At 37.6% G+C, this 13840-nt stretch overlaps 1 protein-coding gene across 2 annotated transcripts in view; it reads left to right on the top strand.

Moving 5' to 3' along the window:
* The window catches only part of FAM118B (family with sequence similarity 118 member B), a 46552-nt gene that overhangs the window by 5580 nt on the left and 27132 nt on the right, over positions 1 to 13840 (top strand). For both annotated transcript variants that reach the window (XM_076002703.1, XM_076002702.1), the window contains exon 2: positions 9146 to 9267. In XM_076002703.1, the coding sequence (XP_075858818.1) occupies positions 9146 to 9267 (122 nt within the window). The remainder of the gene's footprint in view (positions 1 to 9145; positions 9268 to 13840) is intronic.

The raw sequence follows: 13840 nt of genomic DNA, 5'->3' as shown, positions 1-13840 counted from the left end.
CATCACCAAATTTCTAAATAAAGACCAAAATACTTCTAATATTAAACATTAAAACCAGTGGGACTGTGCATACTTTTAAGAAAGATTAATACAAACAAGATAATTATTTACCCGCTTTTTGGTGAATCAGTGAATGATGGCAGCTGTAGGGGTGGTGGGTTAAGCCAAGGAGTAAATGTTTATTTACAAAGTGAAAAGTGTCAGGAGCACCTCCTACCACTAATACCCAGTTCAAAAACAGTCACCAATAATAGGGTTGGTTACTGAATGCGTTTGTACCGCAAGCATCATTTATTGTCGTTCATTTGGATGGTTATAGTACACTACAAATTTTTATTTGACAATCATTTGTATTCATTCATTTTCCCACCTGCTTATTCCAGTTCAGGGGTCACGGTTAGCCTGTTCTGGCAATTGTGGGTGCAAGGTAGGAGCCAGCCCTGGACAGGACGCCATCTCATCACAAGGCACACCAACACTCACACTGGGACCATGTAGATACACCCTTGTACCAAATGTGCACATCTTTGGGATATGGGGAAAACCAGCGGACACAGAGAAAACCCACTTAGACGTGGGGGGAATGTGCCAGGTCCACACAGGACACAGGGGATTGATTTTTTTCTTATCAACTTTGTAACAAAAAGTCCTTATTCGAGGACCTACTATGTCTTCATATTAGTAAATCATTTGATAAATTATTCTTTCTTTTCTCCCCTCATGTTGGGCCTGTTGATTTCCTGCCGTGACAAGTTAGGATTTAGCTTTTGTACCCCACCACTTCCCTACGTTTCCACACCCCCTACTCTCCTAGCATAGTTACGCTGTAATTTTTAGCTAAGACAGTTAGCTTTTATGTATTTGCACCTCTGCCAAATATTGTTCACTGTTGATCTAGGTCGTCTATTACAGTTGTGAGCCTCCTGGTGTTTAGGTTGGCTTTCACCTTTGTTTTCATATACCTCTGTTAATTTTTTCCCAAGTGCTCCAACATATTGGTCACGTTCTTATCTGTAACATTTTCTACAAGCTTCAGTGTATCACTTCTGTTTATTGGAGCTCTGCCTCTTCCTCCTCCTGCCTCTCAAGAACTGCTGCCCAGGTGTTGTCCTGGAGTTCATTCATCTCCTTCCAATGCCAGAACCATGCCTTCTTTCTGGGAGTACATCTGTTTTCTTGAATCACATACTATAATCATTTCCTAAGAAGTATTTGAATGACTTTGTTTTGCCCACACACTGGTTTGGTAGTTTGGCGGTTCTAAAATTCTAGGTTGGAAATAATTTTCTTTGAGAATTGTGAAGACATTGCTGTACTGTCTTCTGGTATCTGTAATTGCTATAGAGGCATAGTGCTCCAAATCCTTTTTATGGGACCTTATTTTGTTTTCTTTTCTCTCTCTCTGGAATCTTTGAGGATATTCTCTATCCTGGTATTCTGCAGTTTCATAAGGGTGTGCCAGGGTGTGGGTATTTTCTCATCTATTGTGCTGGGCTCCCATGGCCCTTTCATTCTGGAAATTCATGTCCTTCAGTTCTGAGACTTTTTTTGTACTATTTCTCTGATTTTTCTTTTTCTTTGATTCTTTTTTATAATATCCATTCTTGTTATATAGATATGGCAGGCCCAAAGAGTCAATCTTTTTAGTTTTCTTCTGCTTTCTGCATTGGTTCTATTCCCTCCAGATGATTTGGGCCTTTGCTCCTATACTTTTCTTCTGCCTGGATGTATTTTCCCTCAGGTATCCAATTACTTGCTCCCTCACCTCCTTTAAGTCATTGCTTAAATGTCACTTCAGTGAGGAAACCTCTTTATTTAAAAATGCAGACCCCCATCTTATTTCTCTGCTTTGTTTTCCTAAAAACATTTGTCACTGTCTAGCATACCACGTATTTTATTGACTTGTCTACCTTCCAAGGGGGCCAGGATTTTTGCTTTGTTTTGTTCACGTTTATAACTCCAGCCTTTAAAACTGTGCCTGGCACTTAGTAGATTTCTTTAAGAAATGAATGAACTCTATATCTTGGGATTTTGTTAAATGTCTAATGGTCCTGGCTGGATTTTTTTTCTTGTATTTTGTTTTAAGATTTCAGGATGGGTCTTATTGGTTGATGGCCATTACTGTAGGGTGGTTGGTATGTATGGATTTTGTGTATATGTTTGAACAAATGTTTGTGTTTGCTTGCATTTCTTCAGACAGTTATTTGGGTTGCTGAGACAAGAATGGGAGCTTGCACACCTTTCAGTGTGCACCTTTTGACATCTCTGTTTCCAATTCCTCTTTGCCCCTGTTAATGTATTTGACTCTAGAGCCAATTCAGATTTCAGTTCATTTTTTTCTAAATCTCTGGCTTTGGAGGTGGAGAAAATGAGATAGCTCTCTGGCTTAGCAGAGGGTGAGGAAGAGAATTTGTACGATAGTGAAATAGACTTTATGCCAGTCCACAGTTTCAGGTCTGCATCTAAAGGATTCCATCTGCAAAATTTCATTGAAAAAAATCCCTCATCTGCTGAAGTCTTCTCTCTTTATTGGTTTTGTACCTTTAAAAAAATTCCTCTATTGTCATTTTAGTAAAGTACTTGGAAAGAGAGTAAGAGATAAACACTTAAGGACAGAAAGTTACCAAATTTTATATTCTAGGTATCATGAATGCAGCACAATTAATAGCTAGACATCAAACAAGGAAAACACAAATTACTCAAATTTCCTCAATTACTTTCAGAAGCTTATCCTCAGCTCTTGTTCATTTATCTTCGCATGCCTTCGAAGTCACCTTAAGAGATTCCACTTTTTAGTCTGGCTAAGGAGCAGGTTTGAGGTGTGTTGCCAGAGCAGTGCTTCCGTGCAGTTGCACAGATTCCAGGGAGTCGTGTCCATGGGGAAGGGGTGAGGGCACCTAGCTCTCCTCTGACTCCCCTCTCGCTTTCCACTCCTGCTGGGTCTCTCCCTGCTCTCAGCCACTGCAGACCGACTGCTTCTTTCTTCTTTCTACTGTAGAAACATGCACTATTGCATTTTTGTTGAATTTCACTAAGACACTAAGGCAAAAGAAGGAAGAAGAATTTAAAAAAAAAGAAAGGGGACTGATATGTAAGAAGGTTTATGGTGTAAAGCAGGAACAAACGCTAATAAATGATGCTTTGGGAATTGGTATGTAAACATGCTCTCACTTCTTCTGGGAATTCCTCTCACAACCTGCTTCTCTTCACATGAACCAAAATGTCGACAGTGCTTATCTCCACGTAGGATGACAGGATGGTTTTCATTTTGTCCTTTCTACTTTACTTTACATATTTCCTGCCATGCCTAAGTGTGATCTCTTACTCTTCAAATCTGGGAGGAAAGGTGCATTCTTTTTCTGGATGAAGTGTCCACCCCTCCTTGGGCCCAGGCCACACAGCCCTCTCTGTCTGCTCTCTGGGAGTCCTCCCTGAGTCTTTCACCAGCCACCTTTGCTGCTTATGAGAGTATGTTTTTAGTCCCCCCTAACCCCTTTTCTCTCATCTTTCTTTTTTCCATCATTTTCACTGGCCACTTTCTAAAGACTTTGAGAGCTATTTCTTCTAAGTTAGCCTAGTCTTTCTAGTTGCTCTGATGGCCTCTGAGGCATATTGTCTAAAAAAGATCTGGAGCTTTCAGATCTTTTTTAGGTCTGAACAGTGTTTTCAGTGCTCAGCTTATTTACATATCAAAGAGAATATTAATTTTTCAGTTAATTTGTATTAGGAAAAAAAGAATGTCATGCTAATTTAAGGTTACAAATTTAGCCACTTTCCTAGGTACCCTTGGTTCATCATTCTCTTGCTCAAAACACATATATGGCAATGGCAGTCTTTTCAAAGTCCGTAAATGCTTATGCTGTTGCTTAAAACAGAAAGAAAGACATAATGGCCTGTAACCTTATCACCCATAGAGTGGGTCTCCCATTCAGAGATCTGTGTAACTTACCGTAAGAAGCCTAAGTTTGAAGTAAAATGTTAAAGTACCTGTAACTGAAACTTTTAAGCAGGAATCACAGGGGCCTGAGGCATAGCTGAGATCTGAACTGCAGCCATAGGAGTGAATGGGGTGGAGAGGGGAGGGAGTATGTACAGTGAAGACACAGGGGTGCCCTGAGAACCTCCAACTTCTAGGAAATGGACAAAGAAGAATCTTTCACCAAAGGGGTGGGAGGGAAACCAAGAAAAGGCCAGAATGGAATTAGATGCTTTTAGGTGGTAAAGGAAGAGAAATACTAACAATTTCGTTGAATTTTCCATAAGGGCATTTATCTCCAGTAAAGCTTTCCTTGAGCTTCCTCAAGCACCAGTGTTATTCTCCTTGGTACCTCATACATGCACATTCAACTTGGCACAAATGTTAGATTTACTGTTATGTTTCTCTTAAAAGTATAGACTTCTTAAGGGTATGGCTCATGTCTTAATCCTCTTTGGGGAGACCGTATTGGGATGTGTCTTAACAATAGGAACACTGACTCTGTGTCTATTGTGTAGTAGCCCTGTGCTTTTTTAGCAAGCTGCTTAACATCTGTATGCTTCAGTTTCATTATCTAAGATATTTGTGATACAGGATGATATTAGTATCTACCTCACAGAAGAGTGAACATTTGTGGGGTGTAGAAAACAGTGCCTGGCTTACTGTAAATGCAGTATAGTGTTTGGTGGAGGTGAGTTGGATGTGATAGTATTAAATAGTGATATTCTTAACACAGTGCCTGGCATTTAACAGACATTTGAATATGAACATTCAACAACTTGTTACTAATACACTTCCTACCATTTTAAACTCTGCAAGCATATATGGAATATAATAATGGCCAGGCCATAGGAAAATCACAAAATGGAAGTGGACTGAGAGTTAAGTACATGTAGCTTTGCTTTATAAAAGAAATCCATAGACTTTCAACAAAAGTATTATGTGGTCTTAATTTCTTTTCATGTCATTGGGAAGGAAAAAAACTGAAAGATAAAGAAGACTCCCCCAACGCAGGTGAGAATTTTTATGTGTAGAGATGAGCGTTAGCCTTAAACAGGTGTGAGTGATGGTTGTCGGCCACAGACAGTATGTGTTTGGCATAAAAGAAAATACTATTATACAACTTTACCCATGCAGCCTGGTTTTTCTAGCTCAGAAAATTAGAAGTATCAGTTGATCTCTTAGGCTTTAAATTAACTCATGGTAGGTAACACTCATTTGATCAACTATTTGAACATTTATTACACCATATAAACACGTACCATAATATATAACAGGAACTGTGCTGTTTCTGGGGATAGGATGATAAATAAGAGAGACACTGTACCTGTCCTGGAAGAGCTTTCATTCTTGTGGGAGAGGATAATGATTACAAGTGTTAAGAGATGCATATAAGCAGCTGAAGGATAAATTGAGGCACTTGGGGTGAGGGGGATGGAAAACCAGACTGCAGAGGGTCACATTTAAACTGAGACTTCAAGATGGGAGTGTGGGGGAGGTATTATACTTGCAAAATATCACTCTGGGTGAAGGCAGTGAGCCAGGAATATGTAGGGTGTGTTGAAGCAACTGAAAGAGTCCCACATGGCCCTGGAGCCCAGTGAGGGAGGGAGAAGGCCAGGAGGATGTTGTGTGGATGGCAGATGCCAGGTCTTGTAGCTATGATGAGGAGTTTGATTTTATTAAACACAGTGAGAAGCCATGGAATGGTTTTAAACCCTGACTTAACCAATTTGCGTTTTAAAATCTCTTTTGCTGGCCGGGCGCAGTGGCTCACGCCTGTAATCCTAGCACTTTGGGAGGCCGAGGCGGGCGGATTGCTCAAGGTCAGGAGTTCGAAACCAGCCTGAGCGAGACCCCGTCTCTACCAAAAATAGAAAGAAATTAATTGACCAACTAAAAATATATATACAAAAAATTAGCCGGGCATGGTGGCGCATGCCTGTAGTCCCAGCTACTCGGGAGGCTGAGGCAGTAGGATCGCTGAGCCCCGGAGATTGAGGTTGCTGTGAGCCAGGCTAATGCCACGGCACTCACTCTAGCCTGGGCAACAAAGTGAGACTCTGTCTCAAAAAAAAAAAAAAAAAAAAAAAATCTCTTTTGCTGCTACATAGGCATTTCTTTTTCTCTAATTGTAAAGTACATTGGATAGATTTAATACATAAAATAAGAGAAACTGGCTGAGCACAGTGGCTCATGCCTATAATCCCACCACATTGGGAGGCGAGGGCAGGAGAATCACTTGAGGCCAGGAGTTCAAGACCAGCCTGGGCAACATAATGAGACCCTGTCTCTACAAAAAAATAGAAAGATTAGCTAGGCATGGTGGTGCACACCTATAGTCCCAGCTACTCGGGAGGCTGAGGTGGGAGGATTGCTTGAGCCCAGGAGTTTTAGGCTGCAGTAAGCTGTGATCACACCACTGCACTCCAGCCTGGGCAACAGAGTAAAACTTTGTCTCTAAAATATATATTAATAATAATAAAAAATAAGAGAAACTGATTCCTTAACTCTAGATATTGATGTCTTTGAGTCATTTGCCAAAAAGAGTTCTTCCCTTAAGAATCTACCCTTAAAAATTAGTTTTTATCATAGATATCAGAAACTTGAGTTATAATGTGAAAATAAAGTGATTTATATATAAAACATTCCAGTGTGAGACAATGGTGTTGAAACCTTAAGTCTGAAATCCTTCCTTTGCCTGCTAGAATCAGATTACCTTCACTCACTGTTATGACTATCGGCATATCTGAAAAGATAGTCTGAATATCGATTTACTCGTGTACACAATTTTCCTATTTGTCCCATTTAAAAACTGAAATGGCTTTTTGTGGTCCTTGCAGTATTAAATAAATACCTGAATACCTACTATGTGCCAGGCACTGTTCTGCAATCTTGGGATACATCTATGACCTAAATAGACAAAAGATCCCTGTCTTTGGGGAACTCACATTCTAGTGGAAGAGGTAGATGACAAATGTAATTAATATAGTCATTATACTATTAATGAGTATAATTGGTATGTTAGAGGGTGATATGTACTATGAAATAAAAAGTAGAATAGTTACATGAGGGAATGCAATTTTAAATAGGATGATCAAGGTAGTATCATTGAGAAGGTATGATTTGAGCAAAGGCACAAAAACCTGTGCAGATACATTGGCAGAGAGTGTTCCACGCAGAAGGAACAATTGCTACAAAGAAAGCCCCCAAGGATAGGAGTGTACCTGCCCTGTTTGAGAAACAGTCTAGAGACCAATGTGGCTGAAAGGAGGGACTGAAAGAATGCCTTGGCTTTCTAGGAATGAATTTCTCCTCAGTTAATTTCAAAAAGTTCATAAGCCAAAACAAATGAATACTTAGGCAGAGAACTTCCATCCCACAAATGTTCTGTAGATAGTAATCTATAAACACCCAGACTCATGTGTTGTGTTAGGTAATTCCAAAATAATGCAAAAGCTTCTTAAAATCAGTTCATAGGGCAGCTGAACAAAGATCTCTTTTTCTATAAATAAGAAAGTGAAGTTGTAGCACATGCTTATAGGCCTAGCATTTAGTAAAAACTAAGGTTTTTAAAAACTACCATTCCAGTTTATAGATCTCCAGATCAGAAGCGAAAAGACTCTACTTTGCAGCAGAAGATGGTAAAGGTGCCAAGTGCACTTGTCTCTAAGAGAGGCAGTGGTGGGGTAAAGATGAGGGTTAGGTGGAGGAAACTGCTCTTTAAGAGAGGTTTTTATCAGGTCCCTTGTTTCTTTCAAGGTCAGCGCCAAATCCTTTTAAAATTTTTATTTGGCGAGCCACTTTTTCTGTTCCTTGACTCAGTGACATTTTTTATGTGTTCCTTAAATTAGACATGCTTTCATAAGATCCTAACCAATGACCAATAAATAGAATGTCACTAGAATTGTGTGCATATCATATGTATTCTATGGATATAGGTAGTCAGCATCATCTTTGTTTCACATGGCACAGTACTCCTTAAAGAGCCAAGCTCAGTTTGTCCCGTGAGTTTGCTAAAGCTGTTCTAGCCATACTGCCCACTGCTAGTCTTTTCTCTTTTCCCATGTTGTTTCTGAATTTTATTTTCTTTTTTTATAAGTAGAGTATCCTCCTTAAACTTCTGATTGATTCCCTTTCCAATTTGTCATGGTTGTTTTATATTTGAATCCTATTCTTTGAGTTGCTGTTCATTGTTTCAGGCTTAGTTTCCCACGAAGTTGAAGCTGGAGTAAGATTACTAAAGAAAATGTCCAGAAGCACGGGTCTTTGTCTTTCTAAGGTGTAATATTCCACTTTCTTCTCCCAGTAAAAAAAGGAAAATGGTACAAGTTCATGTAAGTGCAAGTTAGAAAGTACCATGAGAAATTCAACAGGCCTTTTCTCTCCTCTTCCTTAAGGAGAGACTACATATAAATCACCCCAAAAATCTAGTAGTCTGCCCTCCTTTTGGGCCTCCAGTTCTGTTGCCATTCTCAGTGGGAAGGTCAAGAGCCTAACATTTAGTAGACCTAAATTTAATAGCTATTGAATGATAAAATTAAAAGAGAAATTGAATGCACTCAAAACAAGCTTATTCTTAAATACTTCTTCATTGAGTGTTCTGATAACTGGGTTTTAAAATAACGAAGAACCTATGATAAGTGTTTGATTATTTTTTATCCATCGTATCTGTTTAAAATATTGTGTACTTAAACATGAACTCAAAAGTAATTTTGTAATGATGAATAAATTGGACTTGAGTAATTTTTTTCTTTATCTCAACATTGTAGAACATTTGACTTATTTTCCTTTTAGTTAATTCTAAGAATAATTGTGAAACAGATTCTGTATTTTTCTTATACTTAAGTCCTTGGTTTTACTATTACTAGGTTTTGAGTTCTATGCTCACAGATGTTTCACCTGGTATAGCCAGTGAATTTACTTAATCACTGTGGACATTCAGCTACAATTGAGGGGTTTTAATCATAAACTTTTCTCAGCTTCATTTTGTCAAAATAGTATTTATTTTTTATTTTCAACACTTTTTATTACTTTTTACTATCATTATTATTATTTTTTATTTTTTGTATTTTCAGTACTATATAAGTGAGAAATCCCCAGGGAAGTGAAAAGAAGTGAAAATTAGGTGAGATATACACTTACTCAATTTTTTTTTTATTGAGTCAGGGATTTACTCACTCTGTCACCCAGGCTGGAGTGCAGTGGTGTGATCATAGCTCACTGCAACCTGGAATTCCTGGGCTCAAGGGATCCTCCTACCTCCGCCTCCTGAGTAGCTGGGACTACAGGTGAGCACTACCATGCCCTGCTAATTTTTTCTATTTTTAGTAGAGACGAGGTCTCACTCTTACTCAGGCTGTTCTTGAACTCCTGAGCTCAAGTGATCTTCCTGCCTTAGCCTCCCAAAGTACTGGGATTACAGGCATCAGCCACCATGCCTGGCCCTTATATTTTCATTTTTATTATTACAGAAAAGTCTTCCCTTCATTAAGACTTGGGAAACTTTAACTCATAGAGATATCCTCTATAATGATGGCATCTTCTGGGATCCCCCAGACTTGGAGGAGTTGCATTTGTACTTAGCATATCATGTATACTTTGTTGGCATGAAAGGTAAGCAATGAGAGTATCCCCATACATAACTCATGTTATTTTAGTAGTAGGAATTTAATTTTTAAAGACTCACTGGAACATAAAATTTTACCCTTAAAGATTTATTTAATTTCCTTTTTAATGAAATGCCATCTGTAATAGAATTGTTTATGTGAGCATAATACTTGATATGTGGAAGATATTTTCATTATATTTAATATTTTTAAAGTCTCCTTCCTTAGCAACATGTGTCATTGTTTTTAGGATATACCTTCTCAGAAGCTTCACAGGAAGAAAAGAGGTGACAAAGAAGTTGTCATTCTTTGCACAGTAAAATCATCACCTCTAGTCACCAACTTCTAATTCAAATCAAATCAGATTTTAATTTGAGTGTTCCATTATTTCTTCTTGAAACAGTTTTGTTCCCTATACATAGTGTGTTACTTTGACTTTATAATTAAAAATAACTGATAAAAACATCTGAGCTCTTGAGCCTGTAATACCAGTATGGTTTATTTGGGGACTTAAGTTAAAGGTCATTCTAGAATTTGGAGTTATGTCTCTTAATCCTTAAGGTCTTTCAGAAACTCTATCTCTGATGAGGGCATTCTCACATTGTTCAGATATGGCTCACTGTTTGCTGGTAAAATGGCAAGGATAAATGGCATCAGTCTGGCATTTTATCAGTGACCATGTTAAAGCAAATTTTCAGGAAATGAGTATGATACAGATCTTATCTGACAGAAGGTAGAGGGTGTCAGGCACACTTAGGCATAAAAGTAGGAACAGACTAAGCCATAGGCAGAGGAAATACTCGGAGACTGGGGCACACAGAGAACTCATCCAGGCACAGGTAGACAGTAATTTCTGTGCATTGGAATTTCTCTGTGCATTGGAAAATGGCAATTTTGCTATATACACTGTTAGGAAAGGCTACAGTCTACATTATGAAACTGAATTCATCAGCTGCCCAAGCAGGATATTTAATTTGTTCATTGTCGACAAGCTTGTTGAGTGCTCTTTTGTATACCTTATCCTGGGTGCCCTTTCCTTCCTCCCTCCTCCCACAGTTGCTGAGAACCAGATGTGTTGGAATTAGTCCAAAAGCCACAATTAGAGGGATTTGGTTTCTTCTCAAGTCAGATGATGACTATCTCTTTCCCTTAAAAAATGGCATGAAGTTAACCCTTTTCTATGTTTATGCTAGAGAAATAAACCATTACTTTATTCTAGTCACTGCTTAATTTTTTTTTAAACAGAGAGGGTTGGAAGGCCAGCTATAAATACAACTGATCCTTTTAAAACAAGAGATATACTACTTTCTGAAGTAGTTAATTGGTAGATCTTTTATTTCCAAGCAAAAATGCTTTAAAAATCAGAATTTTTCTTTTCTGCTATTATACCCCTTAGGTGTATTATTGTGAGTTCTATCTGGCTTGCACCTTGTTTAAGCTGCAGACTATGCACTGAAAGCACAGGAGAGACACAGCTTGGAATGAGGAAAGCCAGAGGGAGACGTCACTCTGATTCTTAAATAGAAGGGCCAGAGTTTGCTGTTATTGCTAGTACCAAGATACTATTAGAGCAAGAGCTGCTGGGATTCTTTGATATTTTCAAATGCACGGGTACCCTGCTGTGTACAAACATAATTTCATTCAGATAACCAGTCCCATTTCTCTTGTCCCTTTTCCATGTTTTTTACTGGGTTATTTTCTAGAATGCTTTGATTTTGCCATTTTTCACTCACCAGATATAAGCATTCTGTTTCCTACAAAGCTGACAAATTTCAAAGTGTAAGTGTCCTATCTCATATGAAGATTCCAGCCTTAAAAATTTTGTTAATGAGGTTACTGTTACTTTTCTCAGCTTTTACCAAGTATCTGAATTTGTTTTGCTGTACTCTGTTGGCCTTGAAGGATTTCTCAGTGGCTTAGCAGTAATTGGAGTAATGAAGACACTGCCACAGGTAATTGCCTTTGTTTTCTTGTGGCAGGAAAACATTTTCCACTTTTGCTATACATAGCAAGTCCTGCTAAAATGAAAACTCAAATAGTGATCATGTAAAGAAATTAATGTGTGAACTAGTTGACGCATGTTGATGCATGTTAGGAATTCTGTTTTAGATTTTCATGGTTAGCTTTGAAGCTATTTAGTAATGACTGCACATTGTTTCAAGTAAATATTAAAGTGGATTATTTTTTTCTGAAAACAGTACTCTAGAAGAAATAAAATATGGTTTATGCTTATGTGCCATTGGGGTGTCCATGTGAGATTTTATCATGTGCATCCTTTAGACCAAAGAAAAGGTGTTATTCTGTTAGAAAACAAGATGAGTATGTGATCACATGTAATGTGGACATAATGTACTTCTCATTTATTTCCTAAATAAGAGGATCCTAGACGTTCTAGTCAGAAGCTACTGGCTATGTTTAATTTTTTAAAATTATAGCAGATGGAATGGACCTTCAGAACTGTTGACTCTGTAAAGAAATAGAAGCCAGAAAGCTTAGTGTTCAGGTGTAGATAGCAAAAATTGACCATCTGTCAGAAATAGAATCTAGCAAAAATGATCTTATATATTTTCCAGGAGAAAATGATAGGACTGAGCCAGGGTTCTGGTAGATTAGTGGTGATGAGAAGTACACAACAGACAGTACTTGTCACCAGAGAAAGTAGTTTTATCCAGCTTCTGAATTTAGTTGACTGCCAAGATTGTATCTGTGGAGCACCTGGTTATGAAGCAGCTATTAAGGGTTACACAAGATTATTTCAGGTAAATCTGCTTTCTATTAAATAGAATGTAGGTTCTTCCTTTGTCTATAGTTTAGACTTCAAGTTTAAAAAAATGCTGAAAAGCTAGAAAAGTTTGAAAATTCCTTATCTAAAACGATTTGGATTTCAGATGTTTTTTTATTTTGGAATATTTGCATTATATTTACCATTTGAACATCCCTAACCCAAAAATCCAAAATTTGAAATATTCCAATGCGCATTTCTCTTGAGTGTCATGTCTGTGCTCATAAAGTTTCAGATTTTGGATTTGGGTTGTTCAACCTGTACTTGGAGAATATTTTTACTTAGTGATAGTGTAGTTAAGAGAATGGACTTGGGAGGCAGAGTTGCCATGGTTTGAGTTCTAGTACTACCAAATACTTGCTATTTTTGTGCCTCAGTTTTCTCACCTGTAAAACAGGGTAATAATAGTGCCTCTTAAGGTTATAGGCATTAAATGAGTTAATATTTATAAATAGTGCCTGGCATATAATAAGCACCATAAGAGAATTTGTTAAATAAAACTCTGGCTTAGTAGCCAGATTCAGCATTGAATTCTGAAGATGTCAGTCTTCAAAATTCAATAAACATTAACTTTCCTCTACATTTTACTTTCATTTCTCTCAGTACACAGTGTTTATACTTGGGAGTTATTTGCATAGATGATGGGTTTATGGAACCATATTTAAGGAAAGAGCATAAACACATAAGCTTTTCTTTGTGTACTTTGAAAAAATATCCCCATACTTATGGGCTGTCCTGTATGTGGTGGAAGTTACCACTCTTCTATTAATATCACTAGTTCTACAATGTAGAGCATAAACTTGAGAATAGGAAATGACTTCACATAAATTAAAACTTCATGAAAATATTTTAAGGATGGCTAAAACCTGGCTATTGGGATTAGCCAGCTGGGAAGCTGTTAGACTGAAACGCGTACATTTAAAGGAGAGGATGGTGGCGTAATGGTGTGCCTCCTGTGCACCCTACACTCTGACAGAACAGTTGGGTTCTAGAAAAATAAAGCTTGCATTTTATTTAGGTGTTTCCTATTTGACATGTTGTAAGAATCCTTTGGGAATTCTGGTTTCGTAATTTTGGATTAGAGCCTGGAAACATACTTTTTAAAAAAAAAAATTAATTGACTTTATTTTTAAGAATATATACTTTTAATAAGCATCCCAGATGATTGAGTCAAGACAGGATTTACTGAGTTAAGTGTTTCATCTGTCTTCTCCCAAGCCCCAACTTTCTTAACCAACAAAATGAAAGATTTGACTAGAAAGGTGATCTACTTCCTAAATCACTTCTGTGATTTTGATGATTTCTATTTTCCTAATGATTATGATGTTAAAGAAGAATTCCACTATGTGTGGTGGCATACGAGGTTAAGAACTGAGCCTTCTGTTATCAGAATTTTTCTGATAACATAAAAATTAATTTAGAAAACCTAAAAAAGTTTAATAAAAAAGCTTTCTAATAAAACAGTAAACTTTC

This window comes from Microcebus murinus, chromosome 4 (assembly GCF_040939455.1).
Source record: "Microcebus murinus isolate Inina chromosome 4, M.murinus_Inina_mat1.0, whole genome shotgun sequence".
Taxonomy (NCBI): domain Eukaryota; kingdom Metazoa; phylum Chordata; class Mammalia; order Primates; family Cheirogaleidae; genus Microcebus; species Microcebus murinus.
The sequence above is the reverse complement of the archived record's forward strand: the minus strand, read 5'-3'. Positions and strand labels throughout refer to the sequence as shown.